This window comes from Otolemur garnettii, unplaced genomic scaffold (genome assembly GCF_000181295.1).
Source record: "Otolemur garnettii isolate 467f Iridium unplaced genomic scaffold, OtoGar3 scaffold00091, whole genome shotgun sequence".
In the NCBI taxonomy this organism is placed as follows: Eukaryota; Metazoa; Chordata; class Mammalia; order Primates; family Galagidae; genus Otolemur; species Otolemur garnettii.
This window is the reverse complement of record NW_003852486.1, coordinates 347,830-363,887: the sequence shown is the minus strand read 5'-3', so window position 1 is coordinate 363,887 and position 16,058 is coordinate 347,830. Positions and strand designations below refer to the sequence as shown.

The 16,058-nt window shown below is 46.2% G+C and overlaps 1 protein-coding gene across 1 annotated transcript in view; it reads right to left on the bottom strand.

The window, feature by feature from the left end:
• Positions 1–3,377: 3,377 nt before the first annotated feature.
• CD84 (CD84 molecule) overlaps positions 3,378–16,058 on the bottom strand; it is a 36,870-nt gene continuing 24,189 nt past the window's right edge. Inside the window, exons 3-7 of the mRNA XM_003795185.2 lie at positions 12,324–12,575; positions 11,812–11,931; positions 9,398–9,495; positions 8,463–8,525; positions 3,378–6,405 (exon numbers count right to left, since the gene is read on the bottom strand). Coding sequence (XP_003795233.1) covers positions 6,340–6,405; positions 8,463–8,525; positions 9,398–9,495; positions 11,812–11,931; positions 12,324–12,575 — 599 coding nt within the window. The 3' untranslated portion in view covers positions 3,378–6,339. The remainder of the gene's footprint in view (positions 6,406–8,462; positions 8,526–9,397; positions 9,496–11,811; positions 11,932–12,323; positions 12,576–16,058) is intronic.

Genomic DNA, 16,058 nt, shown 5'->3' with positions numbered 1-16,058 from the left:
CATCGCAGATAACGCAGTTAAAGGCAGCACAAACTGTTGCATCTTCGATAATTAAGCAAACTATTACACATCGAGGACTTCCTCTGTACCTTGCACAGGATCAGGCAGGGTGGATACAAATGGTGAGTAATCTAGACACAGCTTGTGTCCTGATGGAGCTCACAGTCCAGTGGCAGAAGAGAGTCATTAATCAAATAATCACAGGGAGAAATATTTAGAGATGAAATGTGAAAACTGCCAGGAAGGAAAAGATATTGTACAATAAAAGCAAAATATAGGCATTGGACGTGGTCTGCAAGAGCAGGGAAGACTTCTCTCAGGGAAGGGATGTGAGCTTAGCCTGGAGGAATGATTGTGTATTGAGCAGGTAAAGTTGTGTTTTAGAGGTAAGGAGGGTCAGGAGGGGAGATGATGTCAGGCAGAGGGAGAGTCCTAGGGCTAACGTGTAGATGAAATGAAACAAAATGTGCCAAACCTCAGAGGACACCGAGAAACATCACTCATTTTTTTAATCCTCTTGAGTGGTGGCTGCATCTGTTGCAGAAGCACAGGGATCTGAAATTCTTTCTGAGTAGCAGCCAATTTCAGCTTAACCGGAAAAGGATGAAGAGATATAGCTGGGGGACCTGGGAGACCAGGCTCCTCTGCAGAGTGGCTCAGAACAGAGGAGCTGGGGCTCCTTTGATAAGCAGGGAGCAGAGGAAGTGGTTTATTACTCAGACCTGCAAGCTGCCATTTGCTATCTCACACATCACCACCTAGCAAGTCATTTCCCCTTCAGCGTTTTACAAAACATCCTGCAGGAGGGGTCTGTGGGATCCATGACCTTATTCTCCTCATTTAAAAAACCAGTCTGTTTATCCCTTTCCTTGAAGAGGCTCTGTGGTGACCTGGACAATCCCTACTCCATATTCCCTAGACTCAGTCTCTGAAAGTGGGTCCCAGGAACCCCTTTTCCCTCCCAATGTCTGGGTCCAAACCCAGTTGAACCAACATTTATTAATTCCTAGTAGGTGTTGGCTCTTGTGATGCAACCCTATGGTAAGACAAAGCTCCTATGATTTAAGTGCTAGATTTTCCCCTCTGTAGGTTGATCAAGGCAGAACTCCCTTCTCCACCCACCGCTGGACACCTCTGCAGCCCTCATTGCTTGCTGTTCATGGTGTTAGACCTCCCTGCCTTTAGCTTCTCAGTCTCCTCTCAGTCATCTCTCTCATGTCAGACTTCTCTTTTCCTTTCAGTCCCTTGGTCTCTTGTCTACACAGGGCCTGGGTTCTCGAACTGCACAAGACTTTTCTTACGTTGACCCTCTCATAAAACTCTGCTATTTTAGCTACTTACTTTATTCTTCCGTACTTGCAAAATAAAGTAAGACCCCCCAAAAGTATAGATGCATTATAAATAACATTTATTGTTTACACATATTTACACAATATTTCATATTTATGCACACAATTAATGGAGCTGTTAGTTCCACTTCTTAAGCACTTACAGGGTAAAATTTGTGGATGATATAGATTTAATATACAAATATATCTACTTTGAGCTGTTTTTAATACCTTTAAATATCAGTAGATGCAAGAATTTATTCAACAAGTATTTGTCAAGCAAAGTGTCAGGTGTGTGCTATATCTGAGGCCAAGTACCAAGATGTTGGGACTCCACAGCGGGGAAAAGGAGGAACATGGCAGGGGGCAAGTGCATAGCCATTGGTGATAAGAAGTCTTGAGTTCAGATCCTATCTTCTCAACTTCCTCCCTTTGCTAAGGTGTTTGTACTATGTATTTACACTGCTGAATTTTTTGTCTTTTTAGACTGCATATTAATTGGCAAATTACTTGCCAGGTATTCATTCCCTCAGCCTTTATGTTAACTAGAAGAATTAACTGCTGCTTTACAGGGCTGCTGTATCGGCAATAATGTATAAAACATCTAGTGTAGCAGTGGGTGTACAAAACAAACGCTCAATGAATTATTATAGGCTCCTTGCCTGCCAAGAACTTGCCAATCTCTGTTATTATTATTGTTATTATTTAGAAATATTATCCCCTCTTCTTTCAGTCTGGCTTGAGAGACAGGTATAGAATTAGGTAATTAGAGGGTGTCATGTTAGTGACTGAGGGAACAGACACTGTGCACACATATAAGAAAATAGGTCTGAGTTAGGAGGGATGGAGTTAAAAGTTTGACATACAACATTAATTTGACGTGCCATCAGCTGCATTTCCACTGCAAAAAGTTTTATTTCATAGGTTTGGATTAGCGTCTCATGAAGCTTTCAGGCCTTCAAGAACAGCTTGTAAAATAATCCAGGGCTTTTCCACGTGCGGGCATATTCTTAGATAAGTAACACCTCTTTTAATCCCCACAAGGTAGGAACTCATATTGTCCCCATTTTACAGATGGCAACCTGAGGCACAGAGAGGTTAAACTAACTTGCCCCCGGTCACATCACTAAGAAACTAGGGTTCAGGCCCAGTCCCTCTACTGTCAGAGCCCATGTTTGTGATCACTCATTACACTTCCTTTATTGTTGTCATTCTCAAGTCAGTAATTGTTCTTGAGAAAATTATGTAAACCAGGGAAAATCAGAGAAAAGCTAAAAGCAGAAGAAAAATAATGAATTTGGAAAAAATAGAGACTGGCTGCTTCTCTCTAGGCAGAACCTGAGAAGTGCTCTCTGTGGACATCGCCCAGGCCAGCCAGTCTCCTTCAGGCCCATGCCCAGTTTGCAAGCTGGCTGTACCAAGCTCGTCTCATGGGGGCAGGTTGTTTACAGTGTTCTACAGACTTTTTATTTTATTTTTTTAAATTTTATTTTAAAATTTATTTTAATTAATTTTTCTTGGAGACAGTCTCACTTTTTTGCCTTTGGTAAAGTGCCCTGGGGTCATAGCTCACAAGAACCTCAAACTCTTTGGTTCAAGAGGCTGATCATCTTGTCTCAGCCTCCCAAATCGCTGAGACTACAGGCACCTGCCACAATGCCTGGCTATTTTTAGAGATGGGGGTCTCACGCTTGTTCTGGTTGGTCTTGTTCAGGGAATTCATGCATCTCAGCCTCCCCAAATGCTGGGATTATAGGCATGAGCCACTGCACCTGGCCTTGTACAGGTGATTTTAAAAATCACATTTGAGGGCTTGGTGCCTGTAGCTTAAGAGGCTAAGGTGCCAGCCACATACACCAGAGTTGGCGGGTTTGAATCCAGCCTGGGCCTGCCAAACAACAATGACAACTACAACCAAAAAATAGCTGGGGGCGCCTGTAGTTGAGAGGTGGAGACAAGAGAATCGCTTAAGCCCAGAAGTTGGAAGTTGCTGTGAGCTGTGCCACCACGGCACTCTACCCAAGGCGACAGCTTGAGGCTTTGTCTCAAAAAAAAAAAAAATCACATTTCAGGCTGATGCATTTGCTGCTTCTGAGGGGCATGAGTTCCAACATTCCTCATTTTCTCAGCCGAGCTCCTGAGTAAAGGTGTATGCAGACGGCGGAGGGACTGTCCTGGCTTTCCGCTGCTTTCCACCAGAGGGCACTCACTGTCTCAGAGATTTCACTTTCGCGGCACATTAAAAAATCCAGTTCCTCTTGGTCTGAAGCAAGATCCTGCCCACTGAAAGGATACTTTGATTTTATATAGCTGTTGATCACAATCTAGTTCACGTGGAAAACTGAAGGGGAAAATAAGATCACATTCATTTTACCCAAAGAAAATCTGAGAACTGAGCCCAAGAGAGGGGGTAACTTCATCTTCATAAATCAGAAGAGGCAAAGGAAAGCAGCAGTGAGAAAGAGTGGGGTGGTCCTGAGCCCAAGGGCCACCCCGTAAGAGTGCCTGTGCACTGGCTCCATCCCAGGGTTGCTTTTCTCCAAGACATAATAGACCTGATCTGCTCTGACTCTTTTTATTTTCCTTTTTTTCTTTCTTTTATTATTGTTATTATTATTACTGGCACTACATACATGTCATTAGGACACTAGGAATTTTACCTGGGAGAGCATCTTGGGAAGAGGAAGGGGTCAGTTAGGGAATGAGAACATTCAGAGTGATTCTTCAGCTTGTCTCCAGGGAGGGGAATGATTTCATTTTAGAAGCAGCTGGTTGAGTGTCACTTTGGAAGTCCTCCACCCTTTATGACCAAGCCTCTTTATTCCCTTCTCTGTGTCCCTCCCCAAGTCACTGCCTTTCCACCTCCTTAAACCTGGTTCAATGCCTCAGCGGACCTCTCAGTTGGTCTGTGTAACTCTGGAAATCTTTTCACCTCAAAATGCCCTTGCCCCAGGAATAGCCTCTGACATCGGCATCCTGACATTTCATGCTCACCATGATGGGGTGGCGCTGTGCTTACTGGCTTCTCTCTAGCTCTGCTTCTGACTTTTACCTTCCATTGGAGCTGGCTGGTCACTGTCAGCCCCACTGGACTGCATTTATTACCATACACGGGATACATGGAGCCCTGTGGATGGTGGTGGGTATAGAGATCTTGCCATTAAGTAGTGTACACTGTAGTGAGGAAAGCAAGTGATTATTTATGCTGTAAGGCAGAACGAGATGAGTTCTAGTGATGGAAGGACCAAAAGGAAAAAAGGAGAGTGAAAAGAACCAAGAAGCTGTCTGTGGTGACTATTAACACCACAGACAGCTTCTCAGGAAGGTTCCATTTGAGGTGGGCATTAAAGGATGTAGCACTGAGGCACTCTGCCATACATAGGCAAGAAACTGTGAGTGTGCATGGTGGATCTGGGCGGCGCCCTGAACACAGCCCACAGATCCAGGCCTCTACTCATGGTCATGTTCTCTCACTTGGAGGGCTTCTCTGCTCCTCTTTCTTTATCCAAACTCCACCCATCTTTTGAGGCCCAGCTTCAGCCCTGCCTCCTCCATATGGTCTAGCTCATGCCAGTATTTGCAGGTGCAGTTCAGGATTTAATCGCAGGGTCTCCTTGGCTAGACAAGGGCAGACGTTATACACACCTTCCACTTTGGGGCCTCATAGCCCCTGACATAGCGTTAACGGCAGTCAGTGCCAGTTGGGTCTTGGGATCATTCACAGGGACTGATGCCTAAATGCAGCTCATATCTTCTGTACAGCCTGGGGTCATTCACCAGGATTTAGGTTTAGCTGGTCATGTTTGCTAACACATAAAGAAAACACTTCTTCAAATGATCACATGTAAGTCCTGGTCAGCTGAGGGTGATTCTTCCTCACTGCTGAGAGTTATTAATGCCTGTGTGACTGGTTGGTTCTGTGTTTGTGGGGGGTGGGTGCCCGGGTGGAGGAACGCAGCCTCGGCTTAACCCTCACAGCTCTCTGAGCTGAGCCTGAGGAAGTGAGATAAACTCAGTTCATCCCTTGCGCCATCCTGTGTTCCCTCCGGAGAATGACTCTGCTTCATGCACCGTCCCTTGTGGTGATGGTTGGGTCACACCCAGTTCCTCTGAAGTTCTGGAAATGTAGTAGGCCAACTCCTGCGGGAGAGCATGGTGCTGGGTATGGCAGATGCTTCTTGCTGGGGCTGCTCTGAGTGTCTCAGAAAGAAAGCCTGGCTAGAAGGAAAATCCTGCACGGCTTCTTAAGTAGAACCCAGAGAAAAGTGTCCCAGCAGTCCAGAATCCACAGAAAGAGTGTTTTCCAGCACCACATTGGAGAGCATGTTGCATGGCTGGCGGCCTCTCCCACCTGGACTGTCATCTGTGTTTGGGCTGGTTGAGCTACGTGCACCCTGTCCCAAGCTCCCCAGGGTGTGTGGGGCTTCCGTGCACTCGGGTTAGAGGCTGCATCTGCCTTCAACAAAGGGTGCATCTGCCTTGAACAAAGGGTGCCTTTTCCTAATTTGCTCATGATGCTGTAGAGACCGGAGGAGACCAAGTACCAGGGCTCCTCACATACATAGTGTGAGAGCAGAGCGTTCTAGCTGGTGTGCCATGACATACAACAGGTATGCAAAATATTGCTCCCCTTCTTGCTGGGCAGGGTTGTCACTTCCAGTCATGAGAAGCTGCTAGTCACCACCAGCCCCCAGATGTGAGCAATCTTGATTTTTTTTTTTAATCCCAGAGTGCTATAATAATGTTATTTTCTGTATACATTATGCTGTGAAGAAGTTTGGGAACCCGCTTTGTCAACTTTGGGAACCCTTCTTTGTCCAGAAGAGAGCCATTTTAGAAAGGCCCCCATCTGTCCATCTAGGCACATGGGTCTCCTGCTTTGCTTACATGTTGGGATGTGGTGATTTGCAATCTCCTGGATAAGAGCTGAAGGAGAAGGTGTGGGTTCAGGGCACCCGCCAGTATTGGTGGGTGTGACTCACTTTCCAGAGGGAGAATTCTGTCCGGCAGCCTAGATCACAATTTCGTAGCTTGAAGTCCCAAGTGGTTTGTGGGCCTTTGTGCTGGTTTTCCCCATCTATGAGGGAGAGGGAAGTGTGAGACTGTGCCTACTGCAAACTGCTACTGGGAAACTTTGGAAGGTTCCCAGGAGAGTAAGCAAATGGCATGGGGACACCTTAGGTTTCCCCAGCACTGGGGAAATCTGGGAGAGCAAGGCCTTGTCCTTTGCTGAGTCCCTAGCTGCTACTCCAGCTACATGTTTTGGGACCCCCCGGGCAGCTAGGAGAAAAGAGCAATAGGAAGGAATGGGAGGGGGGTATTTGACCTTGATGTTCATTATAGGCTTGAAGCAACATCCAGGGTCAAGCTACCTGCATTTCTTGTTGCTAGTCAAGCCCTAGTTTTTTTCCTATCCCCATGATCCCACTTTCACCTATACACAGTGGAGAGTCACCACTAATGTCTGGTCACCACCAGCCTTTCAAGTGCTCTAGGCATTGAGAGAGCTGCAAATAACTGTCCCATTGGCTTGAGCAGTCTTAGGGATTTTTTTTTGAGACAGAGTCTCAAGCTATTGCCCTGGGTAGCATGCCGTGGCATCACAGCTCACAGCAACCTCAAACTCTTGGGCTTAAGTGATTCTCTTGCCTCAGCCTCCCAAGTAGCTGGGACTATAGACACCCACCACAATGCTTAGCTATTTTTTGGGTAGTTATCATTGTTGTGTGGCAGGCCCAGACTGGATTCGAACCCACTAGCTCTTGTGTATGTGGCTGGCTCCCTAGCTGCTGAGCTACAGGTGCCAAGCCCACAGTCTTAGGTTTTAAATTAAAAACTGATGAATGGCTCGGTGCCTGTGGCTCAAGCAGCTAAGGCGCCAGCCACATACACCTAAGGTGGCGGGTTCAAATCCAGCCCTGGCCCGCCAAACAACAATGATGGCTACAACCAAAAAAAATAGCCGGGCGTTGTGGTGGGCGCCTGTGGTCCCAGCTACTTGGGAGGCTGAGGCAGGAGACGTGCTTGAGCCCAGGAGTTGGAGATTGCTGTGAGCTGTGATGCCACAGCACTCTGCCCAGGGAGACAGCTTGAGGCTCTGTCTCAAAAAAAAAAAAAAAAAAAAAAAAAAACCAAAAAAAACCTCTGATGAATAATTGCCATCCAACTTGTCTATGAGGATTTACTTTGCAATCTCTTGGTCCAGGACTTCCTGATTAACTCCTCAAATGTTGTCTTCTTCTCTTTCTGCCAGCTAGAAAGGTAAGTTACTCTTCCACCCACCTCGCACTTGCCTTTGGCTGCTGGTACAAACATACCAGCCACCCTGCCCTTCCCTTCTGGGTTTTCCTTCCCCTTCTCCCCTCTCCTGATCACTGAGGATGTAAAGGTCCCTCATTTTGGTTCTCCAGTTCACTTCCTCCCTGCCTGTGGAGCTCTTAGATTTCCTTCCTGTCGCCTCACAGAATCTGCTCTTATTCTTACCCATTTTAGCTTCCTGCCTGGTACAGCTCAGCTGTTGGGAGTGCTTACAAAGCTTGACTTCATGTGACCCAAAGCTGTCCCGGCTGTAGCAGAAGTGAGGACCTTCAGATAGTGATGACCCTTCCCTAGATTGCTCCAAAACTTAAAAGTCCCGTGACAGGGCTGTGCATATCGCAGAGAACACGAGGGTAGGGAACTATAAGTGTCACTAGACCTCTACAAATGGCTTTGCAGGTGTGTGGGGGAAAGGGAGGCCAAGGAGGCCAGTGGGAACTGAAATTCAGCTTCTGTCCCATTTGCTGCCTGTGCTCTGGATGTAGCCTGTGTCTGCCCAGAGGAAGGGCCCTGTTTTCTACTGGTTCACACTGCCACCTGGATGTTACATGGGCTGCAGTTCAAGGCCTAGGGGTTTCTGCATTGAAAGGTGGGATCAGCATCCCAAGCAGACCAACTTGTAAATGGCTATGGACCTGGGGAGCAGGGCTGTGTGCATATGGGGAATTGTATATAAACCAAAGTCCAAGGCAGTTACTCCTGAGAAGTATGGAAGAGTCCCTAGGGGATCAGCTGGCCCCAGGCTGGGTGGGCTGGGGGCACCAGAATGGCTGGAACACATAGGAAAACAGGGTTCAAAAGCCAGAAGGGATTTACCTTATCAGAGAACTGCACGATGGAATATATCGTGTTCGGGGGCTCTTCTTTGGAGGGGAGCACCTGTAAGACACCCATGTTCCCCCCGGGTAAGAAAGCTCAGGTTCAACAGCATGGGTCCCCTCCTAACTCTGCCCCACCCCCAGCCCTCTCTGGTCCTGCCTTACTAGGTGGCCTCAGTTCTGGCTCAGAGAGAATCAGGGTGAGAAGTGGGTGGAGAAGGCCTAGGGGATGCAAAACCTCAGGCGCCTAGAGGAGGGGCCTGTATGTTTCAGACTGAGTCCTGCTGGGATAGGATTTTAGTTTCCCTTTGGGGATCCTGCTGCCCTGCCCGTCCAAGTACAGTGCTAGACAGAGCAAACAGGCTTTGTCTTAACTTCGCCACTTTGGGACTTCAGGGAAGCAGGTGGCCAGGAACATAGAGAAAGGTGATCTGGGTGGAGGTGAGGGAGGGGAAGGCAGGTGGGAGGAGGGGTATAGGACAGGGTGACTCTGAGTCTGAGGGCTACCTGCTGCTGCTGCTGGACCAGGGAGTATACCTTAGGGGGCCTTCCTGCCAGTGCCATGGCCTCGGAGCCCCCTTAGCAACCTTGACCACATCAGTAGTCACATGACAGCTGTCACCTCACACCAGGGCTCCCTTGTACAGCCCCTTTAGGGTCCCTCCTAGTCATGACTCTCTAGCCTGCAGTCAAATCCTCTGCAGAAACGCAAGGCCACAACCCATGGAGGTTGCCATGGGATGACAATTGGCCACATTCCTACCCTCTGATAGAATGGCTTGTGGCATCATTTCCCCAATAGTGGTATTCCCTGGTTGGACCCTCCAGACCCTTGGCTACTGTCCAGGCAACAGCAGAGGGTGATGGCTGCCCGTGACTCCCCAACAGGGAGATGGCGGGGGGCGGGGGTGTCCATGAGCAGCACCAGCTTACCTTGAACTGGGGGATTTCATCGTAGATTCTGGCCTCTGCTGGCTGGGTGTCTCTTGAAGCTGTGATGTTGGTGTATATTGTTTTCTTTGCAATAGCCTCTGTGTCACAAATAAATATAGAACCACATTCTGTGAATGGTGGGTGGGTTTTTAGAGATGATCTACTCCAGTGTTCTCTTTTTAGATGAAGAAATGAAGCCTAAGGGGTTAAATGGCCCCGATCCTCTTGAGAAGGATGCTTGGATCCTTGGACTCTCTGTCTTTCCATATGGTAGACGAAGCACCTGGCTCAGGCCTCACCCACAGCTCAGTGGGAATTTGCTCCTACTCAAGAGTCCAGATGAGGCTAAAGAGAATCTCTCCAGCCCCTGTGGACAGTAGAAGGCAGCTTTTCCCACCCAGGGTCTTACTAAGTGTCTCTGGCACATAGCACTGAGTGTCTTGCGTGGCTAGCTGCCTTTTCATGTCAGGGTCTTAGTTTTTTAGCTTGATCGAGTTATACACAGTATTGCATCCTGCTGGTGTGTACCTTACTGTGACCACTTCAGTATCAAGCACGTAGTAGAAGCTCCACAAACATTTAGTGCTTGCTCGATTGATTCACAAAGTTAATGAACATCTATTAAGTTTATTCCATGTGCCAAGCTCTGTGTAAGGTCCCAGAGAAGCAAAGACAGTAGATAAGTCCCTACTTTAAAAAATGTATGGGCTAGGAGAGGTATTCATCCCAGTGTATAACACAGAACATTTTAGAGTCAAACTGAAAATAGCCCCAATTTGGGGCCTTGTGGGTCCAGGGCACCAATACATCTACAAATAACAGCTCTGAACTGAGCTGTACCATGGGGCTCCAACATTTCAGAGTTTTGTTCTGTCCCAGCCCCTGGCCCAGACCTGGTGAGTGAGGCAGACTGAGGGCTTTCTCTTATCCCTTTTACAGGTTCAAAGAATATCCCTTTTCTTTCCCCAAAAGGCTGTGAGGTATTGAAGACACATGTCTCTTTGAGGGACCTTACAGACTACCTGTGGCCTCAGCACGCTGTGATTTCTCCCCATCATGAAGCCATTTGAGCAAGGCACAAGTCCCAAATTCCCTTCCCCTAGAAGGCCCCCTCTGTACCATGCCCAGGCCCTACAATTGTAAACACAATAGCTAACGTTTACTGAGTACATACTATGTAATAAGGAACTGGGCTGAGTATTTCATGTGTCTAATTCCATTTAATCCACTTAATAAGTACATACAGGATGCCCTATTTTTTATGAATATTTCATAACTTAGGAAATGGCAGCTTATAGTGATAAAATATCAATACCTGGTAGCTGCCAAATGGTTAACTGGGGTCTTTGCCCCCAGACTGACTGTACTGTACGTGCTTAGGGGCCAGGCATGGTGGCTCACACCTGTAATCCTAGCACTTTGGGAGGCCGAGGCAGGTGGATTGCCTGAACTCAGGAGTTTGAGACCAGCCTGAGCCACAGTGAGACCCCAAAAAAAAGGTAGGTGTTATGGTGGGCACTTGTTGTCCCAGCTACTAGGGAGGCTGGGGCAAGAGAATTGCTTGAGCTTGAGCCTAAGAGTTGGAGGTTGCTGTGAGCTGTGATACCATGGCACTCTGAGAGCCACAAAGTGAGACTCTGTCTCAATTAAAAAAAAAATAAATAAATACAATTTAAAAAAGAAAATTAAAAAATAAAAACACAGTACATGCTTAGTCTTAACCACTGCTATGAACTCTCCACTCCTCCTGTTATTATTCAGGGAACCTTGTGGCTGAGAACTTACAGCGCTGTTAGTGAAGCTCTTCAAGAAACCTGAGACCTGAGGACTCAGACCCAAAGGAGTATCAGGAACACCGGAGCAGAGGCTCCAAGGGAAAAAGAAGATGTGGGGGAGGGGATAGGGGTGAGGGAGAACAGGAGGACATAAAAACTCCTTTGGGGTCTAAGATCAGGTTTTCTGAATTGAGAATGTTACAATTACAGAAAAATCAGAGGGATTCTGAGAGGTTTAGGGACAAATAAAGGACTCAAAATTAGTACATGTCCCTCAGTGACTCTCCCAAGGTCATTATCAAAACGTGATAAAATTGGAAATGACCCCGGAGACTCTCAAGAGTGAACATTTTACATGTGAGGACACTGAGCCAGAGAGGTGAGCACACTTGTCCAGTGATGCACAGCTTATTAATGGCAATACTAAACTCCCCAAGTTCTGGGTCCCCCAAATGCTGGTGATGTCAGGAACAGATCCTGAGGACCATTCAGGGCAATGTCATGCAGTGCTCAGGACCACCATTCTGGGAGGGGGTAAGGTGACGGGATGAAGACGGTAGGACTCTTCACAACACCATGGATTAATGACTTCAGTTCCAGGGAGGAAGAAAGAGGATTTGCCTTCTGGGAAAATCCTACCTTGTTTTCTCTTGCACAAATGGACCCCAAACACTGAAGACAGAACGAGAACAATCAGGAATAACCCCACCAGCACACTAAGGAACTTGGTCCGGTGAGCACGGAAGCCCTTCGTGACGTCTGGAAGTAGAAGACACAGTGAGTCAGGACTCTCAGGGAACAAGCCCAGGAGGCTGGGGAGGCTTGTCTACAGCCAGGGGGATTATCACAGTTAGGTGATTTCCAAGGGACTGCCAACCTTCTAGGGGAATTGAACTTTCTGCTATTAAAAGTCAGGGTTAAAAACTAAATGGGAGAGTTGAGCGGAAGCTGCCACAGAACCCCCTGAGATGCTCAGCATCTCCCAGAGGCTCTGAATCTTTCCCAGTGGGCTTCCTGGGAGGGGCTGTCGCCAGGGAGCAGGCCCAGCATAAAGGAGGCACATTGTCCTAGAGAATAAGGCCCACAGGCAGGCCTTGCAGCTCTTCAGTATGGTTTCGGAGCTCCCAGGAGCACAGGTCAGAGCCGGTTACCTGCGCAGAGCTGCTGGGCAGAGATGGAGTCAGAACTGTTGCTGACAGGGTTCCAGGCTGTGCACGTGTAAGTCAGCTCATGGTCCCCAGGGGTCTGGAAGATTTGCAGGACAGGACCCTCTTTTCCTAGGGGACTCCAACTGTATGTCACGTTCTTTTCTTCTTTCTCCACAGAGCATGTCAGTGTGACATTACAGGTGCTGTTCACAGATGTCATTAAACTCTGTGTAATTTTCGGTTTCCTAAGCCGACCTGTGAGGGGAAAGCACACAAGCCAGTGATGAGCTGCAGCTGGCTTGTGCTAGTTTTAGAAAGCCAGTTGCGGCTCGGCGCCTATAGCTCAACCGGCTAAGGCGCCAGCCACATACACCTAAGGTGGCAGGTTCGAATCCCCAGCCCGGACCCGCCAAACAACAATGACGGCTGCAACCAAAAAATAGCCGGGCGTTGTGGTGGGCGCCTGTGGTCCCAGCTACTTGGGAGGCGGAGGCAGGAGACTCGCTTGAGTCCAGGAGTTGGAGGTTGCTATTAGCTGTAATGCCATGGCACTCTACCCAGGGGGACAGCTTGAGGCTCTGTCTCAAAAAAAAAAAAAAAAAAAAAAAGAAAGCCAGTTGCTCAGTATTCAGAAATGTTGCAAGTTGTGGTTAAACAGAGACGTCATTAAAGTATACAGCTTACAGTTCAATACATTACATTAAAAACAGAGGTAATCAATGCTCAAAACTCAACATGTTCTAATCATTGGATTATTCACTTTATTTTATTATGTTTATTTTTTTAGAGAGAGGATCATGCTGTGTTGTCCAGGCTGGCCTTAAACTCCTGGCCTCAAGTGATTGTGTCTCAGCCTCTTGAGTAGCTGGTACTATAGTGGTGTGCCACTGTGCTTGGCATCTAATTATTTTTTGACATTTAACTATCACCTATGCTCCTTAAGTTATTTCCATCGGTTATATCTATCCTTTGTAACAATGTACAAGCGGACATGTATGTCCAACATATCTTTTTTTTTTATTGTTGTTCCATGGTGTCACAGCCAACAGCAACCTCAAACTCTTGGTCTCACATGATTCCCTTGCCTCAGCCTCCCAAGTATGTGGGACTACAGGCACTCACTACAATACCTGGCTAGTTTTTCTAATTTTAGTAGAGATGAGGTCTCGCTCTGGCTTAGGCTGGTCTCAAACTTCTGAACTCAGGCAATTCACCTGCCTGAGCCTCCCAGAGTGCTAGGATTACAGGCATGAGCCACCCAGCCCGGCCTCCAACATGTCTTAAAATCAGCCACAGTGGGAGCATTTACCCCACAGAAATTGGCAAATGGTCTAAACTTGGCTTGATTTACTGTTTCGTTGATTATTGCTCAGGACTAAAATAGGAATGTAGTAAAAGACACTAGTGCAGATTAAACTTCAAAGTGTATCATATCTGTAGATCTTGCATCATGAATAGTATAAAAAATTAGGATATATTCTTCTAGTGCTTGATAACCATTATCTAGTTCAGCAAAGAAGCTGCTCACGTGATTGATGGACAAGTGATGCTTCAATATCTGTGTCTTCGTTTAATCATTTTTTTCTGATTACTTAACTTAAATGAAAATATCAACCAGCGTTCATGTTGGAACTACACTCAATCATCAGTTGCAACGATAGGTTGGTTAGGGATCTAAATGTTCCGTAAAAATCAATGAAAGCATTCTGTGAGAATAATTGCCTATATGTAATTTATAAGGAAGGCTATCATATATTTTATTACCATTAATCTGTGTGCTACACACCCTTCATGTCAATAAGTTTTATACTAAATACAAATTATAGATAAACATATGCACACCCCTCCCCCTGCATCAAGAGCTCGTCGAACATTTATCAGCATACCACCACATGAAACAATCTTTTAGAAACAATTTTGGTTCTGTTTTCTAGTGTATGTGTGTTTTTTTTTTAGTTTTTTGTTTTGTTTTGTTTTAAAATATCCATGGTGACAAGCTATAATATCTTTAAACATCCATTAAAAATGTTATCACTAGAACAATCAAAAGGTAAACTGTCAAAGTTGTAGGCTATTAAAGGGTTACTAAAGGGCGATTATAATATTTATGTTCCAGCTATATCTGGAGCTGGCAGAAGGAAGGGAAAGTTCTTTTTTGTTTTTTTAAACCAGGAAATAAGAAAGTGACCACATTCAGATAAGTTTGGTGCAGTCTAGGCAAAGCTGCTGGGGTAGAGTTTGCTCTTCCTCTGTAGCCATTGGTACGAAGAAGTAGGGAAGTCAGAAGGAACTGGCAGGCCTAGTGTCATAGCTCACATCTGTAATCCTAGCACTCTGGGAGGCTGAGATGGGTGGATTGCTTGAGTTCAGGAGTTTGAGATCAGCCTCAGCAAGAGTGAGACCCCGACTAAAAATAGAAAACCAGCTGGGAGTTGTGGCAGGCACCTGTAGTCTCAGCTGCTTAGGAGGCTGAGGCGGGAGAATCTCTTGAGCCCAGGAGTTTGAGGTTGCTGTGAGCTAGGCTGACTCCACGGCACTCAAGTCTAAGCAATAGAGTGAGACTCTGTCTAAAAAAAACAAGGGGAAACTGTCAAGTAACTTTCTAATTAATATGGAGCCTAGAAAGGCAAAAACATTCAGCAGTGTCAATACCAGAATTATTAGTTTGTGCTTGTGTGAAGTAAAATATGAATATGAACATTAAGAAGCTATAAAGATTTCTGGCTCAGCGCCCATAGCTCAGTGAGTAGGGCATCAGCCACATACAATGAAGCTGGCGGGTTTGAGCCCAGCCCAGGTCAGGTAAAACAACAATGACAAGTGCAACCAAAATAAAACAAACAATGTATTTAAAAAAAAAAAAAGCTCGGCACCTGCAGCACAGTGGTTACCGCGCCAGCCACATATGCTGAAGGTGGCAGGTTTGAACCCGGCCCAGGCCAACTAAATAACTGCAACATAAAAATAGCTGGGCGTTGTGGTAGGCGCCTGTAGTCCCAGCTACTCAGGAGGCTGAGGCAAGAGAATCACATTTTTTTTTTTTTAACTAAATGATAGCTGTATACATTAATGCAAACATGGGGTACAGTGTAGTGTTTTAAGAGAATCACTTAAGCCCAAGAGTTGGAGGTTGCTGTGAGCTGTGATGCCACAGCACTCTACCGAGGGTGACATAGTAAGACTCTGTCTCAAAAAAAAAAGAAAAAAAAAGAAGCTATAACGATTTCTGATTTCAGGCTTTGCAATATCTTAGAGCAGTGGTTCTCAACCTTCTTAATGCTGCAATCCTTTAATACAGTTCCTGTGGGCTGCGACCCACACGTTGAGAACTGCTGTCTTAGAGGCCTCTATTCCAGATGAGAACTAGTGATGACTTGGCACCAACCTTCTAAACGAGTTTGGATGAAAGACCTTGATTAGCTATAACAATGATCAATACAAATATGAATTAGTGAAAACTGAGCCAGATTGTGTGTGTGTATACATTTCTTTAGAAATTTGGTTTACAAGAATGTCTGCGTCACTGCCCCACTACTCCCTGTGTACCGTGGTGAGAGCTTCAGATCCCTCATTTATGACACCAGGATAACAATTTCCTTCTGATAGGATTAAATGAGGTGTTATATGAAAAGATCATTCTAATATAAATTTGTCTGTGTATCTATTATCTATCTATGCTTATATGTACATTAATTGTCTATAGAAGAGACAAAATAAGCTGGCAATAGCCACTGCCTC